This window comes from Diabrotica virgifera, chromosome 5 (genome assembly GCF_917563875.1).
Source record: "Diabrotica virgifera virgifera chromosome 5, PGI_DIABVI_V3a".
NCBI lineage: Eukaryota > Metazoa > Arthropoda > Insecta > Coleoptera > Chrysomelidae > Diabrotica > Diabrotica virgifera.
Window position 1 is genome coordinate 217,089,705 of NC_065447.1, and position 25,438 is coordinate 217,115,142.

At 32.7% G+C, this 25,438-nt stretch overlaps 1 protein-coding gene across 1 annotated transcript; it reads right to left on the minus strand.

Moving 5' to 3' along the window:
- Window positions 1-1,865: 1,865 nt before the first annotated feature.
- On the minus strand, window positions 1,866-24,961 carry LOC126884642 (vacuolar protein-sorting-associated protein 36). The gene is made up of 4 exons (XM_050650709.1): window positions 24,580-24,961; window positions 16,993-17,185; window positions 12,070-12,794; window positions 1,866-9,048 (listed from the first exon to the last, which is right to left on the minus strand). Exons 1-4 carry the CDS (start codon window positions 24,673-24,675, stop codon window positions 8,875-8,877), a joined length of 1,188 nt encoding a protein of 395 aa, XP_050506666.1. The 5' UTR covers window positions 24,676-24,961; the 3' UTR covers window positions 1,866-8,874.
- Between the last annotated feature and the right edge of the window lie 477 nt (window positions 24,962-25,438).

Here is a 25,438-nt window from a genome sequence, read left to right on the forward strand (position 1 = left end):
AATCAGTTAAAGTGGATTTTAAATTTTAAGTAAGTTGGTACCTACCTTTATCACAATTCATATATGGGTAAATGTCAACTTTAAAGTGAACTTTACTTAATGTTTACTTTAAGTTGATTATGAAACCGGGCGATTTTGACAGGTAACCGTTAACACAGATTTTACTGTATTTACAGGGCCTAAAAAGAATCTACTGATTTCTATTGATTTTTTGAAAGCAAAACTACTATCCGCTGCAAGATAATTCGGATGGAATTCAGACAAAATATGTACAAAAAGTACATATTTTGTCGGAGTATCAGCCAAATTATCTTGCAACGGATATAGTACTGAAAGAGTAAGAACTGGCCTGGCAACCCTGTCTAGCAAAGCTGATACAAAGATTTAAGCTTATCAAATCTACTGATAAAACAATGGACAATGGAGAAACCAGCTAATAAAAAACAAATAAACAGGTTGTTAAATAAATCGAAAATTTCCAGCAAAATAAAATATAAAATAATAAGAAAAAAGTAAGGTTATAAAGTAAATTCTTTTTTGCTCCTGAAGTTGCCGTAAACGTGTCACACATCTATAGAACTATACGTAAAGGCCCTGGGGTCGTGAGAGACAACTACCTAGTCGGCCAGAAAACCCATGGGCGTAAATTAGTTTAGCATTATAACGTTTTTAAGTAGTTGCGATTGTTGAAAAAACTTAACTGTGATATGTAGTTGTCACAATAGTAATAACTTAGTTGCCCATATAACTAAAGATATTACTTAACGTTGTAACATCGTAATGTCAGTCGGGTTAGGGGTCGTTGGCCGAAACAACTGAAAGTCCACTGTGGCAACGTTATATACAGTGCATTTGTTTGTACTGACAACCAATGCGTCGAAAAATTGCTACTTGGGCTCATCCGTATGATGATTGATGTAGATCATAGTACGTACTTATATGGTAATTAGATACATAATAATAATATAAATATTCGAATGATATGGTTTTTGTCTTTATGCTGACAAACCTTTGTGATTGAACACATATTGTGTAAATTAGGTCCAAGATCATAAAAAACGAAAATATTAAAATCTCGTCATCAAATAAATCCATATTTTTAGAGTTAACAGACATTTTCTTTTAATAAAATTAGAAAAAGATCGTTCCACAAAATTTATTTTGAGAAGAAAAGTAATTAACAGCACAAGTGACAATGACACAAAACAACTGTTAACCATTTAATTGTGAATCTACTAATGCTTTCAGTTTCCGTTCTCGTTCCCGTTTCCGTTCTCGTTCCCGGTCAATTGTGCAGCCGCCTTTAAAACATGGTCAACTTTCCCGTTCCCGTACAGCTTCTCGTTCTCAGTTATTGTGCATCTACAACATTAATTTACGTAGAGGTTAACTTTTTTCCGGTTCTCGTTCCCGTTCCCGGGCAATTGTGCAGCCGCCTTAAAACATGGTCAACTTTCCCGTTCCCGGACAGCTTCTCGTTCTCGGTTATTGTGCATCTACAACATTAATTTACATAGAGGTTAACTTTTTTCCCGTTACCGTTCTCGTTCCCGGGCAATTGTGCAGCCGCCTTTAAAGTGGACTTTAAGTTTTAAGTTGGTACCCTTGTCAATGCAATTCATATGGGTAAATGTCAACGTTAAAGTGAACTTTAGTTAAATGTTCACTTAAGTCTTAAGTTGATTATGAAACCGGGCGTTGGGGCGTTAGTCTTTATTCCAGATATTTTGTTGTTTTAAAGACAATTTCAATGGGACTATAAGAACAAAATTATACCCTTTACATTACATTACCTCACTGTTTTGGGCTGGTGAGTTTTACTTAAAAAGGTAGGTTCTCTTCTTTTTGTTATCATAAACAAATGGTTAATGAAAAAAATAAATTTATTTGAAATATATACAAAAGATTTTTATAACATTTTACAAATTACATCAAGCAAATTAATTAATAACAGATTAGCAATAGTTAACATTTTGGGTTTATTCATGAAAAAGAAAAGTAAAGGCTGCATTTGAAGCTAAATGCTGCTTTAGGTATAAGGGAACAACTATAATAACCATAATGATGTTTCTATAAAGGGACAGATGAGCTGAAGTTCAATAAAGCAAAATTGTTCAGCGGAAATTCTTAATACTGATTATTATCTAAAACAGAATAAAAATAAAAGCAATAACAACTACCTATGTTAAATTTACTTTCGTAAAATATGTGGTGTAAAAGAATGACTTTTTTTTCAAATTACAATTCCAACAGTTTTATAGTAGTTTTAAGTAACTATACTGCGTTTCGTGGTCACTTTGCAGTACAGACTCTTACGAAGAACAGTGCTGCCTGTTATATACCTTTACAATACCTACCTTACTTACATTTAGCTTATCCGCAGTACTTGAACATTTTAAATACCTGTTTAATTTAAGTTTAAAATAGATACCACCCACGAAAAATAATTCATTGTGGACCTAATTATAGAAAATAAGGTAGAATTGTAAATAGTTATGTATGTAATTACCAACATATCTACATTATACATCTTAAAAATAACATTAATTCACCAAAATCAAATTATATTACATTAAATATAATTTAAATTACTTACATATTATCGTGCTGCAGTCAATTCAGGCACTTAAATCATACTAATTATCAGAGTAATTTATGCGAATAAGCAAGGAAAATTAGAAAATGGATATTTAGTGAAATATTAATCATAGGCTAATCCAGGGCTTCCCAAACTTTTTTGTACTGTGACGCCCTTGGGATTTTGCTATTTTTTTGCAACGCCCCTCAACCCAACCCCCAATTAATAATACTTACCAATTTTAGTACTAGCCTAGTAATAGGTTATAGTCATAACAAAAACACTATTTGAACATTTATAATTTTTATTAGAAATTAAGAAAATAAATCAAATCAAAACAATAAATCAAAACATAGGCACAAAAATAAAAGGGGATATTAATTAATTTATGTAATTGGCTGGTTAATATCAGGGATATGCTTGCTTTTTTGAGCACAGATTATGAAATCGGGGCTCCACTTTGGAAATTGCCTCTCTCATTTCTTCTTCTAAGTTTATGTTTGAGTTTGAGTACAGTGTCGCAAATGGTAAAAAAACCTTTAATGCAGCAGTGCTGATGGCATGATATTCATGAGAAACTGAGCTCCAAAATTCAAACAGTTTGTCCTTGTGTTGAAGCTTTACGCTGAAATCACAGAACAATTCTGTGTCAGTTGGTTTTCTTCCTCTTTTGAAAGTGTCGATGGTACGGATAACTGGAAAGGGTTTCTGTCTGACCTAGATCATATATTGTTCCAGATCTTCGGAAAAATATTTCTCAAAGTGTTCGCTCAATGATAACATGTGTTGTGTAAACATCTTTTTTAAAGAGGGATCGAGGCTTTTTATCGATTTTTCTTAATACATTGTAAAGCAGGAAAACAGTCAATTTCTTGATCTTCTAATTTTCTCGTTCATAAGAGCAACTTCTAAAACCCAGTAATTTTATCTACCAATTGCAGGACATGACTGACATGAGTATTGTTTCCCTGCAAAGACTTATTGAGATCATTTAATTTGTTAAATATGTCACAGAGGTATGCTAATTTTATTATAAACTCTGAATTAATAAAATTGCTCACCATTATGTGATTCTGTATGTAGATACGTGTAAAATGCATTTCCTAATATACACGTGCGAGTATGTTGCCTTTGGTCAGTGAACTAGAGTTACAATAATAAATTAAAGAGGTGTACTTGACACTTGACCCCATTTCTTCATAAAGTCTATCGAAAAGACTTGATTTCACGGGTCATGTCTTAATGTAGTTCATCACTTTAATAATGCTATTCATCACAACACTTAATTCAGTTGTAATGTTCTTTGCTAGAATGTTTCTTTGTTATGTTCGTAGTCTTCCATACTGTCCAGGCATAAATATATTTTCTGTACTAAAAGTCAGCAACGCCCAAGGGCGTCGTGACGCACAGTTTGGGAAGCCCTGGGCTAATCGTTAATATCATATAAATACCTTTCATAGTATCTATGAATTAGTTCAAAATAATAAAACTGGCAACACTGATCTCCAAGGTTCCATAAGATTTACATAGCCCTATGTTTTTCCTACTTAAAGTCACTGCAAAACACGCTATAGATATTGGAAATTATTTATGTTACAGTAATCAAAGGCTTTGTTTCTTAACATCCTATATATTATACAATTAAAAAATGAACAAACAACCTATAATAGATCTAATCAAATTGAAGAAATATAACATAATACATAAAGGAGATCAGCACTCCACTCAAATTTACCACTACTTTACTGAGTATATGTAATTATATTGAAATTATTTTTATTGTAGATTATCCGTACTGAAGATACATAAGAAAAATATTTATATCTGAAATATCCACTCATCCTGTAGAAGCCATTATTGTATCTTAAGAAATTAGACATTGGATGTGTAGTAACAATGGAGGCTACTAGTATAAATGAAGAATATATTTGTTGTCAGCTTTATTGGAGCCATGGAAGCAATATTAGTATTTGTAACGCCAACACCATAATCTTCACACTATCAAAAACCACTAATGGACAATATAAAACAATATATTTGAAACATGTAACTCTGTTCGATTCATCATTTTATGCTGAAAAAATGACATTATTTCCATGGGGTAAGAGTGATATATCTGTTGGTTGCAGATCAAGACTTTTTAATAAAAATGTTTTCAGAAGGAAAGTATCTGACAGGGCAGAATGGAAGAACATTGTTAAGCCAGCCACAACTCACAAAGGGTTGTAGCGCTCAAGAACGCCATAATCTTCACACTATCAACAACTTCTAATGTACCACATAAAAGAATATATTTGAAACATTCAATCCTATTCGTTTCATCATTGTATGCTGGAAAAATAAAATTCTTCCCATGGGATAACAATGATATACTTGTTGCAGATCAAGATTTGATTTAATATATAAGCTTTCAGAAGTATTTATAATTTTAGCATAATACCATAATTTTTGAATTATTATTAATATCCATAAATATTAAAAGTTTTTGACACTCATTATCCAGAGTGGATATTGATAATCTGTATATGTAGAGCATTTTTATACATCCAGCAAACTAAATACCTACTATAGTCGTTGCATACTCACCACATAAACTGATATTGCAGTTTGTTGAACCATAATTTTAAAACCAACGCCATAAGCTTCACACTATCAATGACTTTAATGACATACTCACAACATAAACTGATATTGCAGTTTGTCTAACCTAAATTTTAATAATTCACATAAAAGAATATATTTGAAACATTCAATCATGTTCGTTTCATTCTTGTAATACAATCATTTTAGAGTTATTAATACCCATAAATATTAAAAGTTTTTTATACTCATTATCCAGGCTGGATATTGATAATATGTATGTGTCATTTTTATACTCTAGAAAATTAAATGCCTAATATAGTTGTTGCATACTCATAACATAAACTGACGTTGTAGTTTGTTTAACCATAAATTTAAATCCAACGCCATAAGCTTAACACTATCAATGACTCACATAAAAGGATATATTATTTGAAACATTCAATCATGTTCGTTTCATCATTGTACTAATACAATAACTTTAGAATTAATAATATCCATAAATATTAAAAGTTTTTAATACTCGTCATCCAGACTGGATATTGATAATATGTATGTGTAGACCAATTTTATACATTATAAATCCGGAAAATTAAATGCCTACTATAGTTGTTGCACACTCACAACATAAACTGATATTGCAGGTTTGTTTAACGATAATTTTAAATTCAATGCCATAAGCTTCACACTATCAATGCCTTTTAATGACATACTCTTAATGGCATACTCACAACATAAACTGATATTGCAGTTTGTTTAACCATAATTTCAAATCCAACGCCATAAGCTTCACACTATCAATGACTTTTAATGACATACTCTTAATGACATACTCACAACATAAACTGACATTGCAGTTTGTTTAACCATAATTTTAAATCCAACGCCATAAGCTTCACCATCAATGACTTTTAATGATTCGCATAAAAGAATATATTTGAAATATTCAATCATATTTGTTTCATCATTGTAATACAATAACTTTAGAATTAATAATATTCATAAATATTAAAAGTTTTTAAATACTCGTTATCCAGAGTGGATATTGATAATATGTATGTGTAGACCATTTTTATACATTGTAAATCCAGAAAATTAAATGCCTACTATAGTTGTTGCACACTCACAACATAAACTGATATTTCTCCATAAGCTTCACACTATCAATGACTTTTAATGACATACTCTTAATGGCATACTCACAACATAAACTGATATTGCAGTTTATTTAACCATAATTTCAAATCCAACGCCATAAGCTTCACACTATCAATGACTTTTAATGACACTCTTAATGGCATACTCACAACATAAACTGATATTGCAGTTTGTTTAACCATAATTTTAAATTCAATGCCATAAGCTTCACACTATCAATGACTTTTAATGACATACTCTTATGGCATACTCACAACATAAACTGATATTGCAGTTTATTTAACCATAATTTCAAATCCAACGCCATAAGCTTCACACTATCAATGACTTTTAATGGCATACTCACAACATAAACTGACATTGCAGTTTGTTTAACCATAATTTCAAATCCAACGACATAAGCTTTACCATCAATTACTTATAATGATTCGCATAAAAAAATATATTTGAAATATTCAATCATGTTTGTTTTATCATTGTAAGGCAATAACTAGAATTAATAATATCCATAAATATTGAAAGTTTTTAATACTCGTCATCCAGACTGGATATTGATAATATGTATGTGTAGACCATTTTTATACATTATAAATCCAGAAAATTAAATGCTTACTATAGTTGTTGCACACTCACAACATAAACTGGTATTTCAGTTTGTATAACCATGATTGTAAATCCAACTCCATAAGCTTCACACTATCAATGACTTTTAATGGCATACTCACAACATAAACTGATATTGCAGTTTGTCCAACCATAATCTTAAATCCAACGCCATAAGCTTCACACTATCAATGACTTTTAATGATTCACATAAAAGAATATATTTGAAACATTCAATCATGTTCGTTTCATTATTGTAATACAATAACTTTAGAATTATTAATATCCATATATATTAAAAGTTTTTGACACTCATTATCCAGACTGGATATTGATATGCATGTGTAGATCATTTTTATACATTCAGAAAACTAAATTCACAACGTAAACTGATACTGCAGTTTGTTTAACCTAATTTTGAATCCAACGCTATAATCTTCACACTATCAATGACTTTTAATGTAAAGTAAAACATACAACCATATGGATACATCATTATGTTTAATCAAGAAGATGGTATTCTTCATAATATGACCATATTCACATATTTACCTTCACCATATTATGGTGTAACAACTGCACAGAGATCAAGATTTTATTATCAATTATATATTCTAATGTATAATTTTGTAAGAATTAATCACTTTTAAGATAAGTTAGAATAACAGCATTATTTATATATAGACAATGTATTATATTTTTAGTGTTGTATCATTCCTCTAACAGGTTTTATTACGGTACTTTGTAACATAATACATGTATATCCGAAACAGCAGTGACATTATGTAGTTAATTTTTGAAATTTCTGATATTACTTCATTTTGGCTCTTTGAGAGACTGGTTAGTGATGTGTATAAGGAAAAAAAGCAAAAGTCTAAGTTTTTCAACCTAATAAAACTATTTGTAAAATATTTTTAAAAGATATTTAATTGAAAAACTTTTTGTTAGTTTTTTATTAGGTTAAAAAACTTAGACTTTCATTTAGCAGATACCGCTACGCACCTACTACCTTCACGTCAGTTGCAATGGGGGAAATAAATGTCGAAAATTTTTACCTGGAGTAGAGATAGCAGCCTATGCATTCTCTGAAGAACCTCTAACAAGAGGTGAAATCGTCGATAAGAGTGCTCTTTGCGCTCTCTAACCTAAGTAAAAGTTAAGACAGTTTTGGCTTCGCATTGCAACTGAATAAAAATGGTATACATTTGTATTAAAAAAAGCAATTTAAAGGGTTTAGGAATAGGACAAGATGTCTGCCATGTAAAGGAACTGGGAGATAACCATCATGGATCAAGGCTTGTTTAAGGCAGGGCCGCATCCCTTTAGTAGATCTGTTTGCTATTGGGGTTGTAGAGAAGTATCTACTTGCTACCTTAGGCTGATTGCAAAGACAGAGTCTTTGGGCGATGAGGTCGCCACATCCCTACGCCATTATTGGTTTATTTTTATATACATACTTGATATTTTCAAATATATTTGTTTTCTTAAATTCATTTGACAATGACTATGAACTATTCTTCATCAACTTAAATTTGATGAAACAATATAAAAACAGCATTTGACATACGTCAATAAATACACAGAACTTCAGCAGGTGTTCTAGCTGAACAATCATCTATAATATAATAAAAAGGGTTCAGAGGTCGGCGTCAGAATGGAGCCAGCAGTTACTTGGTATATAAATAATAACGTATGTTAGTTTTAACAAAGCCTTTGTACACTGAAATATTAAAGAGAATACAAACATAAAATAAGAATGTGTAGAATGATCTAAAATTTAAGTGGGCTGACTTATACAGTATGTCTTTTATGTTATTTATTAAATTGAAGTTAGCTGTTAGTTTCTTTATCAAATTGACGTAAATAATAAACATCTGTAGACTTATGCAATTTTAAATACTTCCTTCATCACACATGTTGGCTTTTAAAACCATTTATAAGCATACATTATGCCCTTATTCTTCTCTGGTTAGAAACAAGTTTGGATAGAATCTTAGACCCTCAATAGAATCATCTCTGCAGCATTTTCCGTATTTCTCTGCTGTTAGAAGCCTTTCTTTAGCTAAGGTTAATGAAATGCCCAAACTCTGTGCCAGTTCTTCAGCAGACATGGACTCTTTGTCTTCCACCTGTAATAGTTGTATATAAACTAATTATTAATGTATGTTAAAAGTAATAGGGAACTTGCATAAAATTTTAAATTCGAAAAAAATGTTATAAATCACAACAGAACATAATTTAAAACATGTATCAAAGATAAAAAGTTTTGTTTGTTTTTCGTTTATCTGCTAAAGTCGATTAAAAATTAAAATTATACCAGCCAGCCCAAAACGCGTCGTGACGTCATCGGGCTATATGTTTACATTCTGAACCAACAAAGTAAACAAAATTGTATATCATTTTAAATTAGACATTATAAACGTCAGTAGAAAATGCAGATATATGACGTTACAAGTGTTTTTGATCGTTTGCACTATTCATAGAAAATTTGTACTTTTACAAAATGGTTTTATTTTCCATGGTAAACCTTCTTTCCTTTATTTCAATAACTATATCAAACTTCAATCTCAAAAAACTGGTATATATTATTACAATGACATACGATAAATGTCATTAGAATATAAATATTTTTCCTTTATTCCGCGACGACGAGTTGGCCAAATACCCAAGTAGGTGGAGGCCAATAAACTAAAGAAGAAGCAGAAGAATATACCTAAATATAACTATAAACGGAACCATATAGTTAAACTATGTGACGTCACGGGTCGTTTGAACTATTTTAAAATACTGAAAACATTAAAAGTTATTATGAGTTTTGGAAGCGTGAAATTTTGGAAATCTCGTTTTTTTTACAAAACTGAACATTATTATGTAATAAAAAAATGTGCAAGTTGCCTATTGTAAGCAAATATAATTTGTACATGGATAAATAAATAAACAAATAAATAAATTTCAGGAATTTTCCATTATTTCTATTTCTATTATACTACAAACAAATCATAGGAGGATACCAGGCCGGATTCAGACCAGGACAGTCTACTATTGACCAGCTATTCAGCGTAAAACAAATATTAGCTAACGGCTGGGAGTACTCATCTCATTGTTGCGTAACTTGAGGGAATGGTACGGATGCACATCAATCGAACTATTCAGAGCAGCAGCATCTAAGATCACAATAGCCATGATAATTGCCAACCTCCGTCGAGAGATGGCACGTAAAGAAGAAGGGAGCATGACATAGATATCTACCAAATTTTTGTAGATTTTCGACAAGACTATGATAACATACATAGAGAAATTGGGCTCGTCCACCAGATGCAAACGTTGGCAATCAGTTTGCGCTTTATGCTTCTGAACGACTTGCTAACGTCAAACATGTTTGGAAAGCGGTCGCCATTTTTGCAAGCATAAAATATTTAAGTTGAACTTTGCAAACGTGTTGAATATTGAAAAAATATGGCGGAAATTTAAATTGTATAATATAGTATATATAGAATATATTTATAAGGGTTTTGTATATAAAATAAAGGCTACTGAAGACATGCAGCTACGTTATTATCTATTAAATCCATTTTCTTTTTTCCTTTAATAAAAAAAATAATTTCAAAAACTTATTTATTGAGAAAATTTATTTTAGGTTACGTTCAAACCAAGCAAATTTTAACCTAAACAACCAACCGTTCAGCTCGCTGTCAACAAATTAAGAATCAAAGCGCAAACAGTTGTGGTTGTGAACGTGTTTGCATCTGGTGAACGCAGTCATTGGTAAAGTTAGTTCAAGCCACCATGACTCACACAGAAGCGCAAGTACAAGTTCAAAATGAATTGACAGATCCGTTCCAGATAACTAAAGGGTTAAAACAGGGAGATGGGCTGGCACCGACTCTGTTTAAAATCTGTATGGAATATGTCATAAGAAAAATGTCCGTAAACCCAAAAAATTTACTGTTTAATAAGTCTAAGCAGATTGCAATGTACGCAGATGGTGTAAACTTGATGGGAAGAACCGCAAGAGACGTCACAAAACTATTTGTGGAGCTTGAAGAAAATACGAAAAAAGTAGGGCTGGCCGTCAACGTACATAAAACTCGAGCTCTAATACAAGCAAGGAACCAACGAAACTTGCAGAATTTGACAATAGACGACGCTAGTATAGAAGTAGTAGAACAGCTCACATACCTGGGTGTACAGATAACTGAGAATGACAGCGAGCAGGATGAAATACGGAAACGGATAATGCTTGCTAACAAAGCATACTTCTCTCTGTCGCAGGTGTTTGGATCCAAAGACTTCCATAGGGAAGTTTAAAGTACAAGTCTGGTTTGACATAATATCTAATTAATACAACAGTAATTTGGAATTACTACCCGTTTATTTAAGCGTAGGTACATATTACGTAAATATAACTAATTACATATAAACAACAATAGCGAGCATGAATGTCCTAATCTGAAAGATAGTTCGCGCATGTGTGTAAATAATTCTTCGGCGCGCGCACTATGCGGTTAAACTCGTGATTTGATAATCCGAGAGCTGGATACATCACAGGAAGTAAAGTTTAAAATATATAAAACCATCGTATGGCCAATAGCAACATATGGTGTAGAAACATGGATCATGACTGAAAAGACAATAAACCTTATTAATACTTTTGAAAGAAAAAAAAAGGAGGATACTGGGACCTATTTGTGACAATGGCATATGGAGAAGTAAGGTTCAACCACGAGTTATACCAATATTACAGAGAACTCTCTATAGCAAATTATGCAAAAATACATAGATTGCGTTGGGCTGGTCACCAAGAATGGGTAACGACAGAATCTCTAGTAGAACGCTTAACGGAACTATGGTGGGACGTCAGCCAGTAGGAAGACCAAGCAAGAGGTGGATAGACCGAAGTGACAACCGATGCTAAAGAGTTATTGAGGGTGGACAACTGGAGGAGAGCAGCCAGAGACAGAGATACTTGGAGGCGGATGTTGGGGGAGGCCAGGGCCCGACTTGGGCTGTAGTGCTATAAGAGAGAGATTATACCACAAACAATACTCAATATACTCGTAAATATTGTAATTTCCATTACAATAAATTGTGGCTTAATCCCATATAAACTTAATATTTAATTGAGTAAAGAAGTTGAAAGATAAACTTACCAATATTGCTGTAGCTTCTGCAATACTTAAACTATCTAAGCTACTTAATTGAAGTACCATAACTCCAGAAGAAAACTGAAATAACTTAATAGGCAGATCTAGACTCTCCATGATTTTACAGGCATTGAGAATGTCTTCTGGTGATAGCAATTCCAAACTTCTCGCTCTATTTACCCAACAGAAAACATCAGTAAGGGCCATCATACCACCCATGTCCTCAACATGTTTTTGAATAAAATTACATATTTGTCTAGCTAAGCTCTGATAATATTGATTATCGGATTTATAGGAATCTCTGGTGACTGGATCATCAATGCCAAGACTGAGTAAATAAGATTTAAATCGTATTGTTTCATCTTCAGTTATATCACCTTGTTTTTCCTTAATTTTTGTAGATATGGTCCTTGATATATTCACCATATCTTTTGCCATGACCATCAACTTGTCTAAATCTTGGAAAGCCAAAGTTATACTCTCATCTGTTTCTTTTTGTTTAGCTTGAATACTCCTTTCTATTCCCACAATTCCCAATCTAGGTTTAATAGTAGGAACGATAGGTCTTTGTACTGTGACTTGTACAGATGGAACTATAGAGATCTTTGGCTCCCATGGCCTATTTTGAAGTAAATCATTAAGGATAGATGGAACATGGTTGGTGTAACCCTCTCTGAAGGATAATTTAATAAAGTTGTAGATGCTTGTCAACTGTGGGCCATTTGAATAATCTAAAACAACAAGGTATAGAAAAGAAAAATTAGTCATATGACTTTTTCAAAGAGATCTTGTCAAATTATTGTGGTGAAATAGATAGATGAGATTTTAACATTCAATTTCTAATACAGAAAATGTGAAATTTGGGATTTAAATATTGGTTGAAATCAACAAAGGTAATAATATTCTATGGCTAAAAGCATATGAAGTATATTTCATGAATTTGAGACTGTCTTAGATTATTATCGCTTGACACTTAACACAAATAGATAGTATGATACAATTGATCCAAATAATGGCATAACCCAGACATCCAAAGTGAAAGTTATCCTCCAACACCAAATTGTTCTATATGATCCACATAATGTTCAGAAAAAAGTCACACCATTTTGAGCGTCGGGTTTGGGGGGAGAGGGGGAAAAATCGGTAAATTCGTAGTTTTTACGTTTTTCGTCAATATTTTTCTAAAATTATGCGGTTTATAATTGGTCCAAAAAAGGCCTAACCCAGACATCCAAAGTAAAAGTTTTCCTCCAACACCATTGTTCTATATTCTATATGGTCCACATATTGTTCAGTAAAAGGTTACACCATTTTGAGCGTCCGGTTTGGGGGGGAGATGGGGAGAAGTCGGTAAATTAGTAGTTTTTTTACGTTTTTCGTCAATATTTCTAAAACTATGCTTTAGTGTAAACAATGTTCTATACAAAAATGTTCTACATAAAATTTAAAACAAAAAAGGTCCGATACATAATTGTTATAAAATCAACGGTTCCAGAGTTACGGAGGGTGAAAAGTGGAGGTTTTCGATACTTTTTATATTATTTGGGCAATTGATGATGATTTTGGGTGGTGAGGTTGACGTTTCTTCAAGGGCTTATCACTAACGTACCATCGGATACTGAAATAGCAAATTTTATTTACAAAACACAATCCTGTTAAAGAAAAAAATTTCTTTCATCAGTAATAATATTATAAATTGTCCAAAAAATATAAAAAGTATCGAAAACATCCACTTTTCACCCTCCGTAACTCTGGAACCGTTGACTTTATAACAATTATATATCGGACCTTTTTTGCTTTAAATTTTATGTAGAACATTTTTGTATAGAACATTGTTTACACTAAAGCATAGTTTTAGAAATATTGACGAAAAACGTAAAAAAAACTACTAATTTACCGACTTCTCCCCCATCTCCCCCCCCCCCCCAACCAGATGCTCAAAATGGTGTAACTTTTTACTGAACAATATGTGGACCAAATAGAACAATTTGGTGTTGGAGGAAAACTTTTACTTTGGATGTCTGGGTTAGGCCTTTTTTTGGACCAATTATACTATACTATACTATTATACTATACTATATACTATATTATACCAATTATACTATACTACCTCCGTAACTTTGGAACCGTTCATTTTATAAGGATTATGCATAGGGCCTTTTTTATTTCAAATTTAATGTAGAACATTTTTGTATAGAAGGTTGTTTGCTAAACTGCATAGTCTTAGAAATATTGACGAAAAACGTAAAAAACTACGAATTTACCGATTTCTCCCCCTCTTCCCCCCAAACCCGACGCTCAAAATGGTGTGACTTTTTTCTGAACATTATGTGGACCATATAGAACAATTTGGTGTTGGAGGATAACTTTCACTTTGGATGTCTGGGTTTGGGTCTAGTTATACCATACTAAGATGAGATTTTAACATTTAATTATTTCTAATACAAAAAATTGAAATTTGGGATTTAAATATTGGTTGAAATCAATAAAAATAATAATATTCTACGGCTAAAAGCATATGAAGTATATTTCATGAATTTGAGGCTGTCTTAGATTATCGCTCGACACTTGACAGCCAATGATCCACTTTAATGTAAATGTTTATTTAAACATAAAAAATGAACAATGAAACTGATATAATTGTACAGTCGTACACGTTTATTCGAATAGTCTTCGTGCCAAGCAAAATTATTCCTATAACCAGGATATTCTAATAACATAACCAATCATTGGTGGCTAGTAAAAACGTTTCGGGACTTTAAATTTCTATTGCTTAAACCAGGATATTTCTATAACCAGTATTCTAATAAGCGGGTTCAACTGTATTACATACTCTTTAAAGATGTTATTGTTGCAGGATTTGATCACATAAAAAATAAAAACCTTATTTTGTAAAAGGTATATGTATTTAAAATCCTATATATTTTCCTAGATAATCCTAGATAAAAGGTATTTTGATCATATATGTTATGGTTGTGGATCCTAGTATATGATAGGGTCATGGATTGAGAATTCAGAAAGAGGGTTATCCACTTTGCATTCACGATTGCTCTCGCGGTGCTGGTAGCAGTGCGGGACAGGGAGGTCTCCTGTTCAGGGTATGGCAAATAACTGTCCTGATCTAGGACTGGATGAAAGACTATGGATTGAGTCTCTTGGAGGAGAAGATTGAGGCAGTAGTCCTTAAAGGTACGAGAAAGAGATGGAATGGTGTTTGATTGTACAGGTGTGCAGATCACTCCTAAGAAGTATGTCAAGTACTTGGGGGTGGTCTTATACACAAGTGGGAGTTGGGGTGGCACTATTTCCAAAGACCTATGAGCATCTATAACTTTTGGTAAGACATAGATGTCCTGAGTTTTTGGATTCATGTTAGGGTATTTTTTATTATTATTTATTTAGGGTAGAACGTTAACCAGACATTGCATCACATATTTTGTAGACCTGGTTTATCAACATTATGGGTACCTGGTCTTTACTACAAAATACGTATCAAAAAATTACTAAATGTAGTTTTTATTGAATTGTACAAACAAATGAAGAGTACAGGGGAAAAACAAGGAATGTCACATTTTATATACATATATTGAGATTTGAGATATATAAACACCAATAAAGGTTTAATTCTTATGATATCTAAAAACTACTTAGGAGATTCTTAGCAGAATTCTAGCAATTATTGGTCTATAATCTCAATATAATATTAATCTATATTAAGTTATTAATTTAATAATGCACCAAAAAACTGCTAACATTCCTTATTTTTGTCCAGTGGCGTGCGGACAATCCTGGTCCTTCACCTGGATACACATGCTTAAAAAATTTATATAGACTGATCTTTCTGGTTATTGTTCTGAATCGATAGTCTAGTCGATAGTACTCAGTTTTTGCTACCACATGGCGAGAAAAGCCAAAATTCATGAAAAAGTGACATTCCTTGTTTTCCCCTGTACTCTTCAAATAAGCAATGCTGAGACATATACAGGGTGTTTCATTAAGAATTGTCCATATATTAACTGGAGAAACCTTAGCACAAAATATGAAGATTTAACCTAAAACACTTAAATAAAATATCCCTTACCGAGATACTCTACCGAGATACTTACCGAGATACCGAGATATTTTATTATAAGTATTCTAAAATTATTTTTGACCATTGTTAAAGCACTGTTACCAGAGGCGTGCTGTAGGGATATATACTTCATTTTCGCTCCTTTTTCCCCCTCACAATCTACATCACTGTCGTAATAATCATTTCAGCATGTTTTTTGGTTCCTTGTTATTTTTACATAAATATCATCCTTTTGTCTTATTGCAATAAAGTAAGTAGTTTTCAAGTTATTTGCGTTTAAAGATAATGGATTCCATAGGACTTTGACAAGTATTTTACTACATTCAATAAGATTACAATGTTTAAAATACATAATCTTATTGAATTCATTATATACTAAAACGCAAATAACTTGAAAACTACTTACTCTATCGCACTAAGACAAAAGGATGATATTTACGTAAAAACTAACGAAGAATCAAAAGAACATGCTGAAATGATTATTACGACAGTGGCGTAGATTGTAAGTGGGAAAAGAGGCGAAAAGGAAGTATATAGGCACGCCTATCCCTACAGCACGCCTCTGGTAATAGTGGAAACTATCTTTTAAGGCTAGTTAAAATATCCTAACATGTGTAAACTGTGTGTCAAGTTTAAACAAAAAATATTAAAAGGTGTTTTAACAATGGGCTAAAATCATTTTAGAACATGTGTACTAAAACACTCTGTATCTCGGTAAGGAAGAATATTTTATTTAAGTGTTTTGGGTTCAATCTTCGTATTTTGTGCTAAGGTTTCTCCAGTTACGATATGTACAATTCTTAATGAAACACCCTGTATAATAAGAAGCATAAATTTGGCTACCAAGATGTACTTACCATTTGTCTCTGTTAAGTGTACTACTACTTTTCTTGATCGACTGAAGCTGAAGGCACTAGGGGACTCCTCTTCTAAAAACACAACTAGATGTAAATGTAAAGCTAAACATGTTTGCCCTCGAGCTATTTGTCCTTGCCGGCCCCATAAAATTCGATGTGTAGTGATTATCAACTCTCCACCTTCAAATGAGGTCTGTAAAAAATAAAATTGTTTTGATGGATTTTTTTACTGGAATGTCCATAGTAAATAATATCTTGTTATTCCAAAATGATATAAATACAGTGGAGTCGTATACTATTATATTATAACTATAATGAGCGTAAGTTTTATGCAGAAGTAAACAGTGTTAATTACTGTATTAATTTAACTTATTCGTGGACACAACTTCATATGCAGACAGTAATTTCCCTTTGTAAGTGTCTGCGTATGCAGTCATGTCCGCAAATTTTTTTTTATTAACTTCATTGAGTACAACAATCTGCCCATTGGCATTAAGCATTTGTTATGGTAAAAAAATACAGACATGTAGAGAGTTACTCCAGTGAGTAACCTCTTTACAATTCTAAAACAAAAATTTTATCAGTCTAAATACACTTGATTACATTCAGTTGGTCAAGTCGGACGGCAGTTGCCGTTTTAGTCTACGCACTTCAAAGACGTCCCGCACATTTAGTTGTCTGGCAAACGCATTAGGATGCACTAGCACTCGTTCACAGTATTTAACACTAAAACGTTGTATGGCTTCTTTCACGGATTCTCGGGGGATGTCGTGTTGAATCACCTCGTTGGATACATAGTATGGCGCATTGACTATGGCACGCAGCACCTTGTTTTGAAATCTCTGTAAGATGATTGTATTGGAGACGCTAGCAGTGCCCCATAGCTGAATCCCATAAGTCCATATGGGCTTGAGGATGGACTTGTAGAGTAGAATTTTGTTATCCAGATATAGCTTGGAATTGCGTCCAATGAGCCAATACATATTTCTCAATTTAAGTCCAAGCTGTTTTCGTTTAGTAAAGATATGTTTTTTCCAAGTTAGACGGCGATCCAAGTGCATGCCAAGATATTTAGCATCCTCGGATTGAGGAATTAGACAATTATTAATATATACAGGGTAGCATGTTTCTCTACGTAGCGTGAATGTAACATGTAATGATTTAGTTCCATTAGATTTGATGCGCCATACTTTCATCCATTGCTGAATTCTATTTAGGTTTGATTGAAGATTCCTTGATGCTGTTGATGAATCTGTGTGGGATGCCAGGATAGCAGGTGTATAGTTGCATACGTTGCAACTGTAGTTGTACTAGATGTTGGAATGTCCGCTGTGTATATAAGATATAGAATTGGGCCGAGAACGCTGCCTTGTGGGATGCCTGAGTGAATAGGATATATCTTAGTGTGCTCGGTACCGTGCTTCACAAGGAAGTGTCTATTTTCTATGTAGGATTTTAAGAGCTGGAAGTGAAGATAGGGTAGGAGCTTCTTTAATTTTATTTGTAGTCCTATGTGCCATACCTTGTCAAAAAGATATGTCAAGGAAAGCAGCAGAACAGTATCTTTTGGCGTTAAAATCCTTGTTTATTTGGTTGACTAGCCTATGCACTTGTTCTATGGTTCCGTGTTTGTCTCGGAAGCCGAACTGATGTTCTGGAATTATTTTATGTTCGTCTATTATCGTTTTCAACCTATTTACGTACATTTTTTCAAAGACTTTGCTAATCATATGAAAAAAGCCTTATAGGCCGGTATGAAGATGCATTTTCCTGTCTTTTTCCGGGTTTACGGATCATTAGGATTTGTGCCACTTTCCATGAACTAGGGAAGTAGTTTAGGCGCAGAATTGCATTAAATATAAAGGTGATTCATTTTATGCACTTATCAGAGACATCTTTTAGAATCTTGCCAGATATTAGGTCAAATCCAGGGGTTTTTTTGATGTTGATTTCATTTTGTTTTACTTGGTTGACTGTAAATTTCGTGTGGGGCAGATCCATTTGAAACGGTGCTGTTAGGAATCTGGTTAGTTCTGTTTCTTCCTCTGTAGATACTGTAGAAAGGTATGGCGTGAATACTTTTTGAAGGTGCTTCCCAAAAAGATCAGCTTTTTCTTTGTCGTTCGTAGCCCAGGTGTTTGCCTCATCTTTGATTGGTGGGTTATGCCGTTGGGGCCTTTTGAGTTTTTTCGTGGCTTTCCAGAGTGAGTAATCTGTAGCTTGAGTTGGTGTTAAATTTTCTAAATATTCTTGTATTCCATGGTTTTCTTCTTCATGGATTAATTCCTTTAATTTCTTTGTTGCTTTGTTAAGTTTTTTCTTATTTTCTGCCGTTCTTGACTGTTGCCAATTTTTCGTACCTAATTGTCGTTTTTCTAAAAATTTTTGTTTAATTGTGGGAGACACATTATTTCTGTTTGGAGATGGTTCGTAGCTGGGAGTCGCATATCTACAGCTGATTCTAGTTGGAGTTCATTTTTCAAGGACAGATTTAGTGAGATTAGGCTGTCTAGTTTTTCTCTAAATTGGGACCAGTTAGTCTTGGTGTTATGCAAGTTGGTTGATGTACTTTGTTTAAGATTTTTTTAAAATATTGTTAAAAATATTGTTATTATAAACGGTGAATGGTCTGATGATAAATCGAAGCATGATCCAGCTTTACATTTTTTGGTACCGCTGCCTTTTGTGATGCAGAAATCAAATGTCCGCAAATGAATTACATAAAGATATCTTCTTCTTCTTCTTTTGGCCTCATAACCCTGGATGGGTCTTTGCCTGTCTGCCAGACAGTGTCTGGCTAAGTCCTTCCATTTTGTGCCCTTCTCCTCCATTGTTTTAAAATAAAGATATAGCCGCTCTTAAGAATTGGTCAGTAGGTATTGGAATGAGTTTGAATATAGGTAAATATTACTGTATTACATTTTCTAGATCTAGACTACCAATAGTTTTTAATTGGCAGCTTTGCGATACATCTCTACAGAGAGTAAATGTGATGAAGGACTTGTGAGTAAATTAATCACCATTATAATTCAATTATGAGGAAAGCTTGTCAAATATTTGGTTTTGTTTTGGATAATTCAAAGGATCTATCCATTAACTCAACAAAGATAGTGTACAATGCATTGGTTAGCTCAATTTTACAGTAAGCCTCTAATATGTGGTCTCCGTTCTACAAGATCCATAATGCTATTGAAAAAGTTCAGCATAAATTTCTACAGTTTATAGCATACAAATTGAACAGGCCTCTACATACTTACTCTTACAAAGATATACTATTGCAACTTAAGCTTCATACTCTGGAAAACTGTAGGAAAATGTCACATGCAATACTTCTTTTTAAACTGTTACCTGGTCACATTTGTTGCTCTGCCCTGCTTGAGCTGTTCTTGAAAATACCTAATAGGGTTACCAGAAATACTTGCTTCCTTGATGTTCCATATCACAGCACTAGTCAAGTCAAGTCAAGTCATTTATTCATGTTAATAAACAAAAGTACTTACGTCAAAAAATAGTGTACAACTTTGGTTCACAGATATAAAATACAAATATAAAAACACAAGGCATAATATGAAATAATACATTCATTAATTCTTAAGACAAAATTTCTGGGTTCCTAAGAATAAACAAAGTATGATTCAACAATTCACAACCCAGTTCCAAACATTAAAGTTAAAATTTAAAAATTCATCACTGCTGTAAAATGCTTGACTAATGAGAAAATTCTTTAGTGGTTTTCTAAATTGTAAAATTGGCAATTCGGTAATTTCAGTAGGCAGCTTGTTGTAAAATGTTACACCATAAGAGTTTGGTCCATCTCTGCTTCTTTGGAGCCTGGTGTAGGGCAGCATTAAGGCATGCTTATTCCTGGTTTCATATCGGTGTACATCCTCATGTCTTTGATGACAATCTATATTTTGTTTTACATGAACAATACTCTCTAAAATAAATGCGAAGGCAGAGTTAGTATGTGCAGTGCAACAGATGCTTGCCGACATTCTTTCTAATAGGACAGGCCAGCAATTATCCCTACTATTCTTCTCTGAATACGAAAGACATCTTTGGCTCCAGCACTGTGACCCCATGCCAAAATTGCATAGCTGATGTGTGAATGACACAGTGCAAAATAGGCCTGTTGTACTAACACTAACACTAATTATTGTTTTTGTAGTCCAGTGGCACATCTCTCTGAACTTGCCAATGTCAGTGATGAGGGTGTAGGTTTTACTGGAATATCATTTGTCTGTTTTTAGGCATAGCATTCAACTTGCTGTAACCCTTAACCCAGCAGTTTCCAACCTTTTTTAGCTTGAGGCACACTAACTTAAAAATTGGTTCAGCAACGGCACTCTTGGGTAAATAATCTCTATAATGATAGTGAGTATAATCAAATTTCGCGGCACACCTACAGGAACTTCAGGGCACACCAGTGTGCCGCGGCACACTGGTTGGGAACCTCTGCCTTAACCTATTCACTGCCTACCGAAGAGGATGGAACTCGGCTAGGAGCCATTCTGTTGAACAGCACCTGACTGAAGTGACCATATCACTCGCTGGCACATGTATAGCACCTGACTGAAGTAACCATATCATGTGCTGGGCCTCGATTTTTGACCCTTCGCTTCATTATCAAACGTATTCGCTTCGTATATGTTTAGTATACGAAACGAATACGTTCGATAACGAAGCAAAGGGTCAAAAATCGAGGCCCTGGTGCGTGATCAGCATCGAATGGGTTAACTACTAACGTGGATGTTTCAGGACATAGACTCTAACACGTGGTATGTCATATCACTGCCTATTCTCCTTTGTTTTCAATATGAATTTGTCTTGTATCGAGTATCATTATAGTATCAGTAGTGTTAACATGCTGCTCTGTTTCAAATACGTTTTTATAGTGGAATAATTTAAGCTATTACAACAAATTGCATACCAAAAGAAACAACTAATTCTTATCTACAATTTGATACATCAGATAAGAATCTACAATAAGTAATAATTTATGAAACTTAGTTTAAATTGCATCTGTATTTCCAGAATAAATATCAAATATTTGAACTACCATAAACGAGGACTAGTTTTTCTTCAGTCTTTTTGTTACTGTAATTAACAGTTCAATTATCTGCTTATAGTCCAGGAGAAAATCACGGATATTTTATACATGGTAGTTATAGTCCAGTAAAATTGAGAATATGGCCGGCATTGTGGTGATGCATTAGGTGACAAGCTAGTAGCGTGTGACAGCTGCCATATTACAGTGCACCCTAATGAAACCTGCACTGATTTAGCGGCTTCAGAACTTCGTGCCTCGTGCCTTTCGTGTTATTATACAGAAACGAACCCTCAACTATTTCTGCAGTGACTGTCGATTATCATTTAAGAGTGTTCCTAAATTAATCAGAGAAATAGAGAACCTTAAATCTGAGGTTTCCTCACTAAAATCCGAAATCAAGAAACTGAAGGAAAATAAAGATGTAACCTTTCTCGGTAGAAGAAGTGTTAAGCGAATTGCATGAACGTCAAAAAAAGGCAAACAATCTACTGATTTTCAATCTTCAAGAACCAAATACAGCCACAGATGATATTAATCAAGTTAAATCTATTCTAAACACGATTTCAAACAATCTTATAAACTCAAATAATATCAAAATTTCACGCTTTGGAAATAGGAATAAGAATGGACATCGCCCTCTTAGAGTTATAATGTCTTCCTCAATGTGTGTGTGTCAATAAAAATAAACTTGATAAGAGTTCAGCATACCTTTCTCAGATACGTAGCTTTTAAAAAACATATATATCATAGCTACACGGATATTGAATTAATATTGAATATTACTTCATTAGAAACCCGTAGAAAAAGAAAAGATCTGACAATCTTATTCAACATTATTAATGGCAATAGTAGCTGTCCCGATCTTTTGTCAAAAATTAGTCTTTTTGTTCCTATTCAGTCAACAAGACAAACTCAAACTTTTCACATAAGCTCCCATAGATATAACTATACTTACAACAATTTTTTACCACACTTAGACTTGCGAATTCTCTAAATGACTTAAATATATTCTGCAATTCCTTGGATAGCTTTAAAAACCATTTGGTGAGCATACAAATATAATTAGATGTTAATGATATAATTTCTATCAGCAATTTTTAAGGTTAAACTTTGTTTTTTATATCGTAATGTTCTTTTTTTTTCTTTTAACTTAATAGCTTTTTTATCCAATACATATTGTAATATTTGTTCCTTGTGTTAACACTGTTTATGTTTTTGCTTTTGCTTTGTAATATTTTTTTTGTAATAAATCTTTTCTGAATTGGACTTGCCCGTAAATAAATAAATAAATAAATAAATATCACTGTAATTGTTTTTTCTTCTTCACACTGCAGTAGAATAAAATACTACTCCAAATAAAATAAACTTTCTTTTTTTTTCAAGGAAATTATGAACCTATGCATAATACTATTAAAATAATGGTAGAGGTTTTTACAAAATCCTTTTAAACTGAATTACAGAAAAACTTGGAGTATTAAAAACTAAACTAAAATGGTAACTAAAAAATAGTAAAATAATATTGAAGGCAGTTGAAAGTATAACAACTAAATGAACTTTCTTCCATATTAATACAAGTAGAAAAATAATACATTAAACTGCTTTTAACTATAGAAACATAAACGCTGACATGCAATACATGATACCGCAAGAAAACTATACATCAACGTAGCTCAAAGACTAAACCGTACTAAAACTGCCGCAGTTGAGAACAGGTACAATTACATATTACATATCACTTAAGGGCAGCCAAAGTCCGAAAATAGAATTTTTTAAGTTTTTTTGGGTTATGATTAAAAATTATTCTCTGAAATCTTCTCTTTCCAACGATATATAACACATTATAGTAGAAAATATCCATGGTTACAAAATTATTTGTTTTTTGAACGTCTGCACTCAACTTACCATGTACCAGTAGCTTTATAGCCTATTCCAAGATAGAAGGTCCAAATTTTTACAGTAGTTCTAGATAGACAATATCAAGTCTCGCATAAAGTTTTATTGAAAAATATGCAACAACAAGTAAAATAAAAAATAAAATCTAAACTTTTTTGTTTTTTTAAAAGTAGTATTTTAAAAAAAATTAAAATAAATATTTCTTTCACTCTTAACTTTACAGAAATCTACGCGGGACTAAACAATGCATATAGTTTTAAAATAAACAAAAAATTAGGTCTCTAAGTGCTTTGGTTAGAGAGCTATGTGACATAATGTTAACATTGTCGTTAAATGGGACTTCCGGGTGCCCTTAAAGGTACACAGATGGTGTTCTAGGAATCTTTTATAAAAAAATACATTTTCGGCGCGGTATGAAATACCGCATGTCAGTGGTTAAGGGTTAGATGATTTATTCATATTTTTGTTTTCAGTGTACATATTCACTTTTACGAAATTGTTATTTTATGTTGTTGCTGTTTTTACATTATTTCTTATTGTTGTTAGACATAGTTAGTGTTGGATATTTATATTTGAAAGTTAACTGTAAAAAGGGGTACTCCGGTTAAGAAATAAATAAATTTTAGTGATTCTCTAATAGTTACCTTTTGATCTCCATCATACAGCCTCACGTTATTTTCCACAGCTACTGTTGCTTCGCCATCTAATAAAAGTGGACTAGCGTATTTTATTCTGTTCATTTGAATGTGTTTTAGTGTATTCAGTTCACATAAAATTTAAATAGTTTCAATTTATATAAAGTCACTATAAAGATGGCGCAATATCAAAATATTTTTCTTGGGATGGGCTTAAATAATAATTAATATACATACAAATTTTAGATTAAAAATTAAATACATGCAAAAATTGTATGTGTTAAAGTTCCAGTTAGACAACAGTAAATAAAATGCTATTTTGAGAAACCAAATATATGTAAAATTATTATTTAATTCAAAATTCGATCTTTCTTGTAATTCAAGGTTATGTCTTATTTTATGTCAAAAGTCAAAATAGAGTTATGTCACTGTCAAATAAATTATTATAACTTATATATGGTTCGTACAGTATAAATACAGTTGTACGACATAGCAAGTGACGTCATATGATACCAACTCAAAATATTCAAGTCGTAGGTCTGTTTCTTTTTAGAATCGTTTATTTTATTGATATTTAATCATCGTTATTTTAATCCAATCGATTTTATTTAATCAACACCTACAGGTTTGAAACCACTCCAAACCCAGTCAACAATAGAAAATTCTGAATTGCATGTGTCGCACTATATTTTTTGAAAAAACGACCAAATCAACCCCAGAGTGTTGAAACCACCCCGAACCTAATCAATGATATAAAATTCGGAATTTAAACTTAGTTTTAGCATAAAAACATGTGTCACACCATATTTTTTGAAAAAGTTAAACAAATCACCCCTACAGGATTTAAACCACCCAGAAGCCAGCCAAT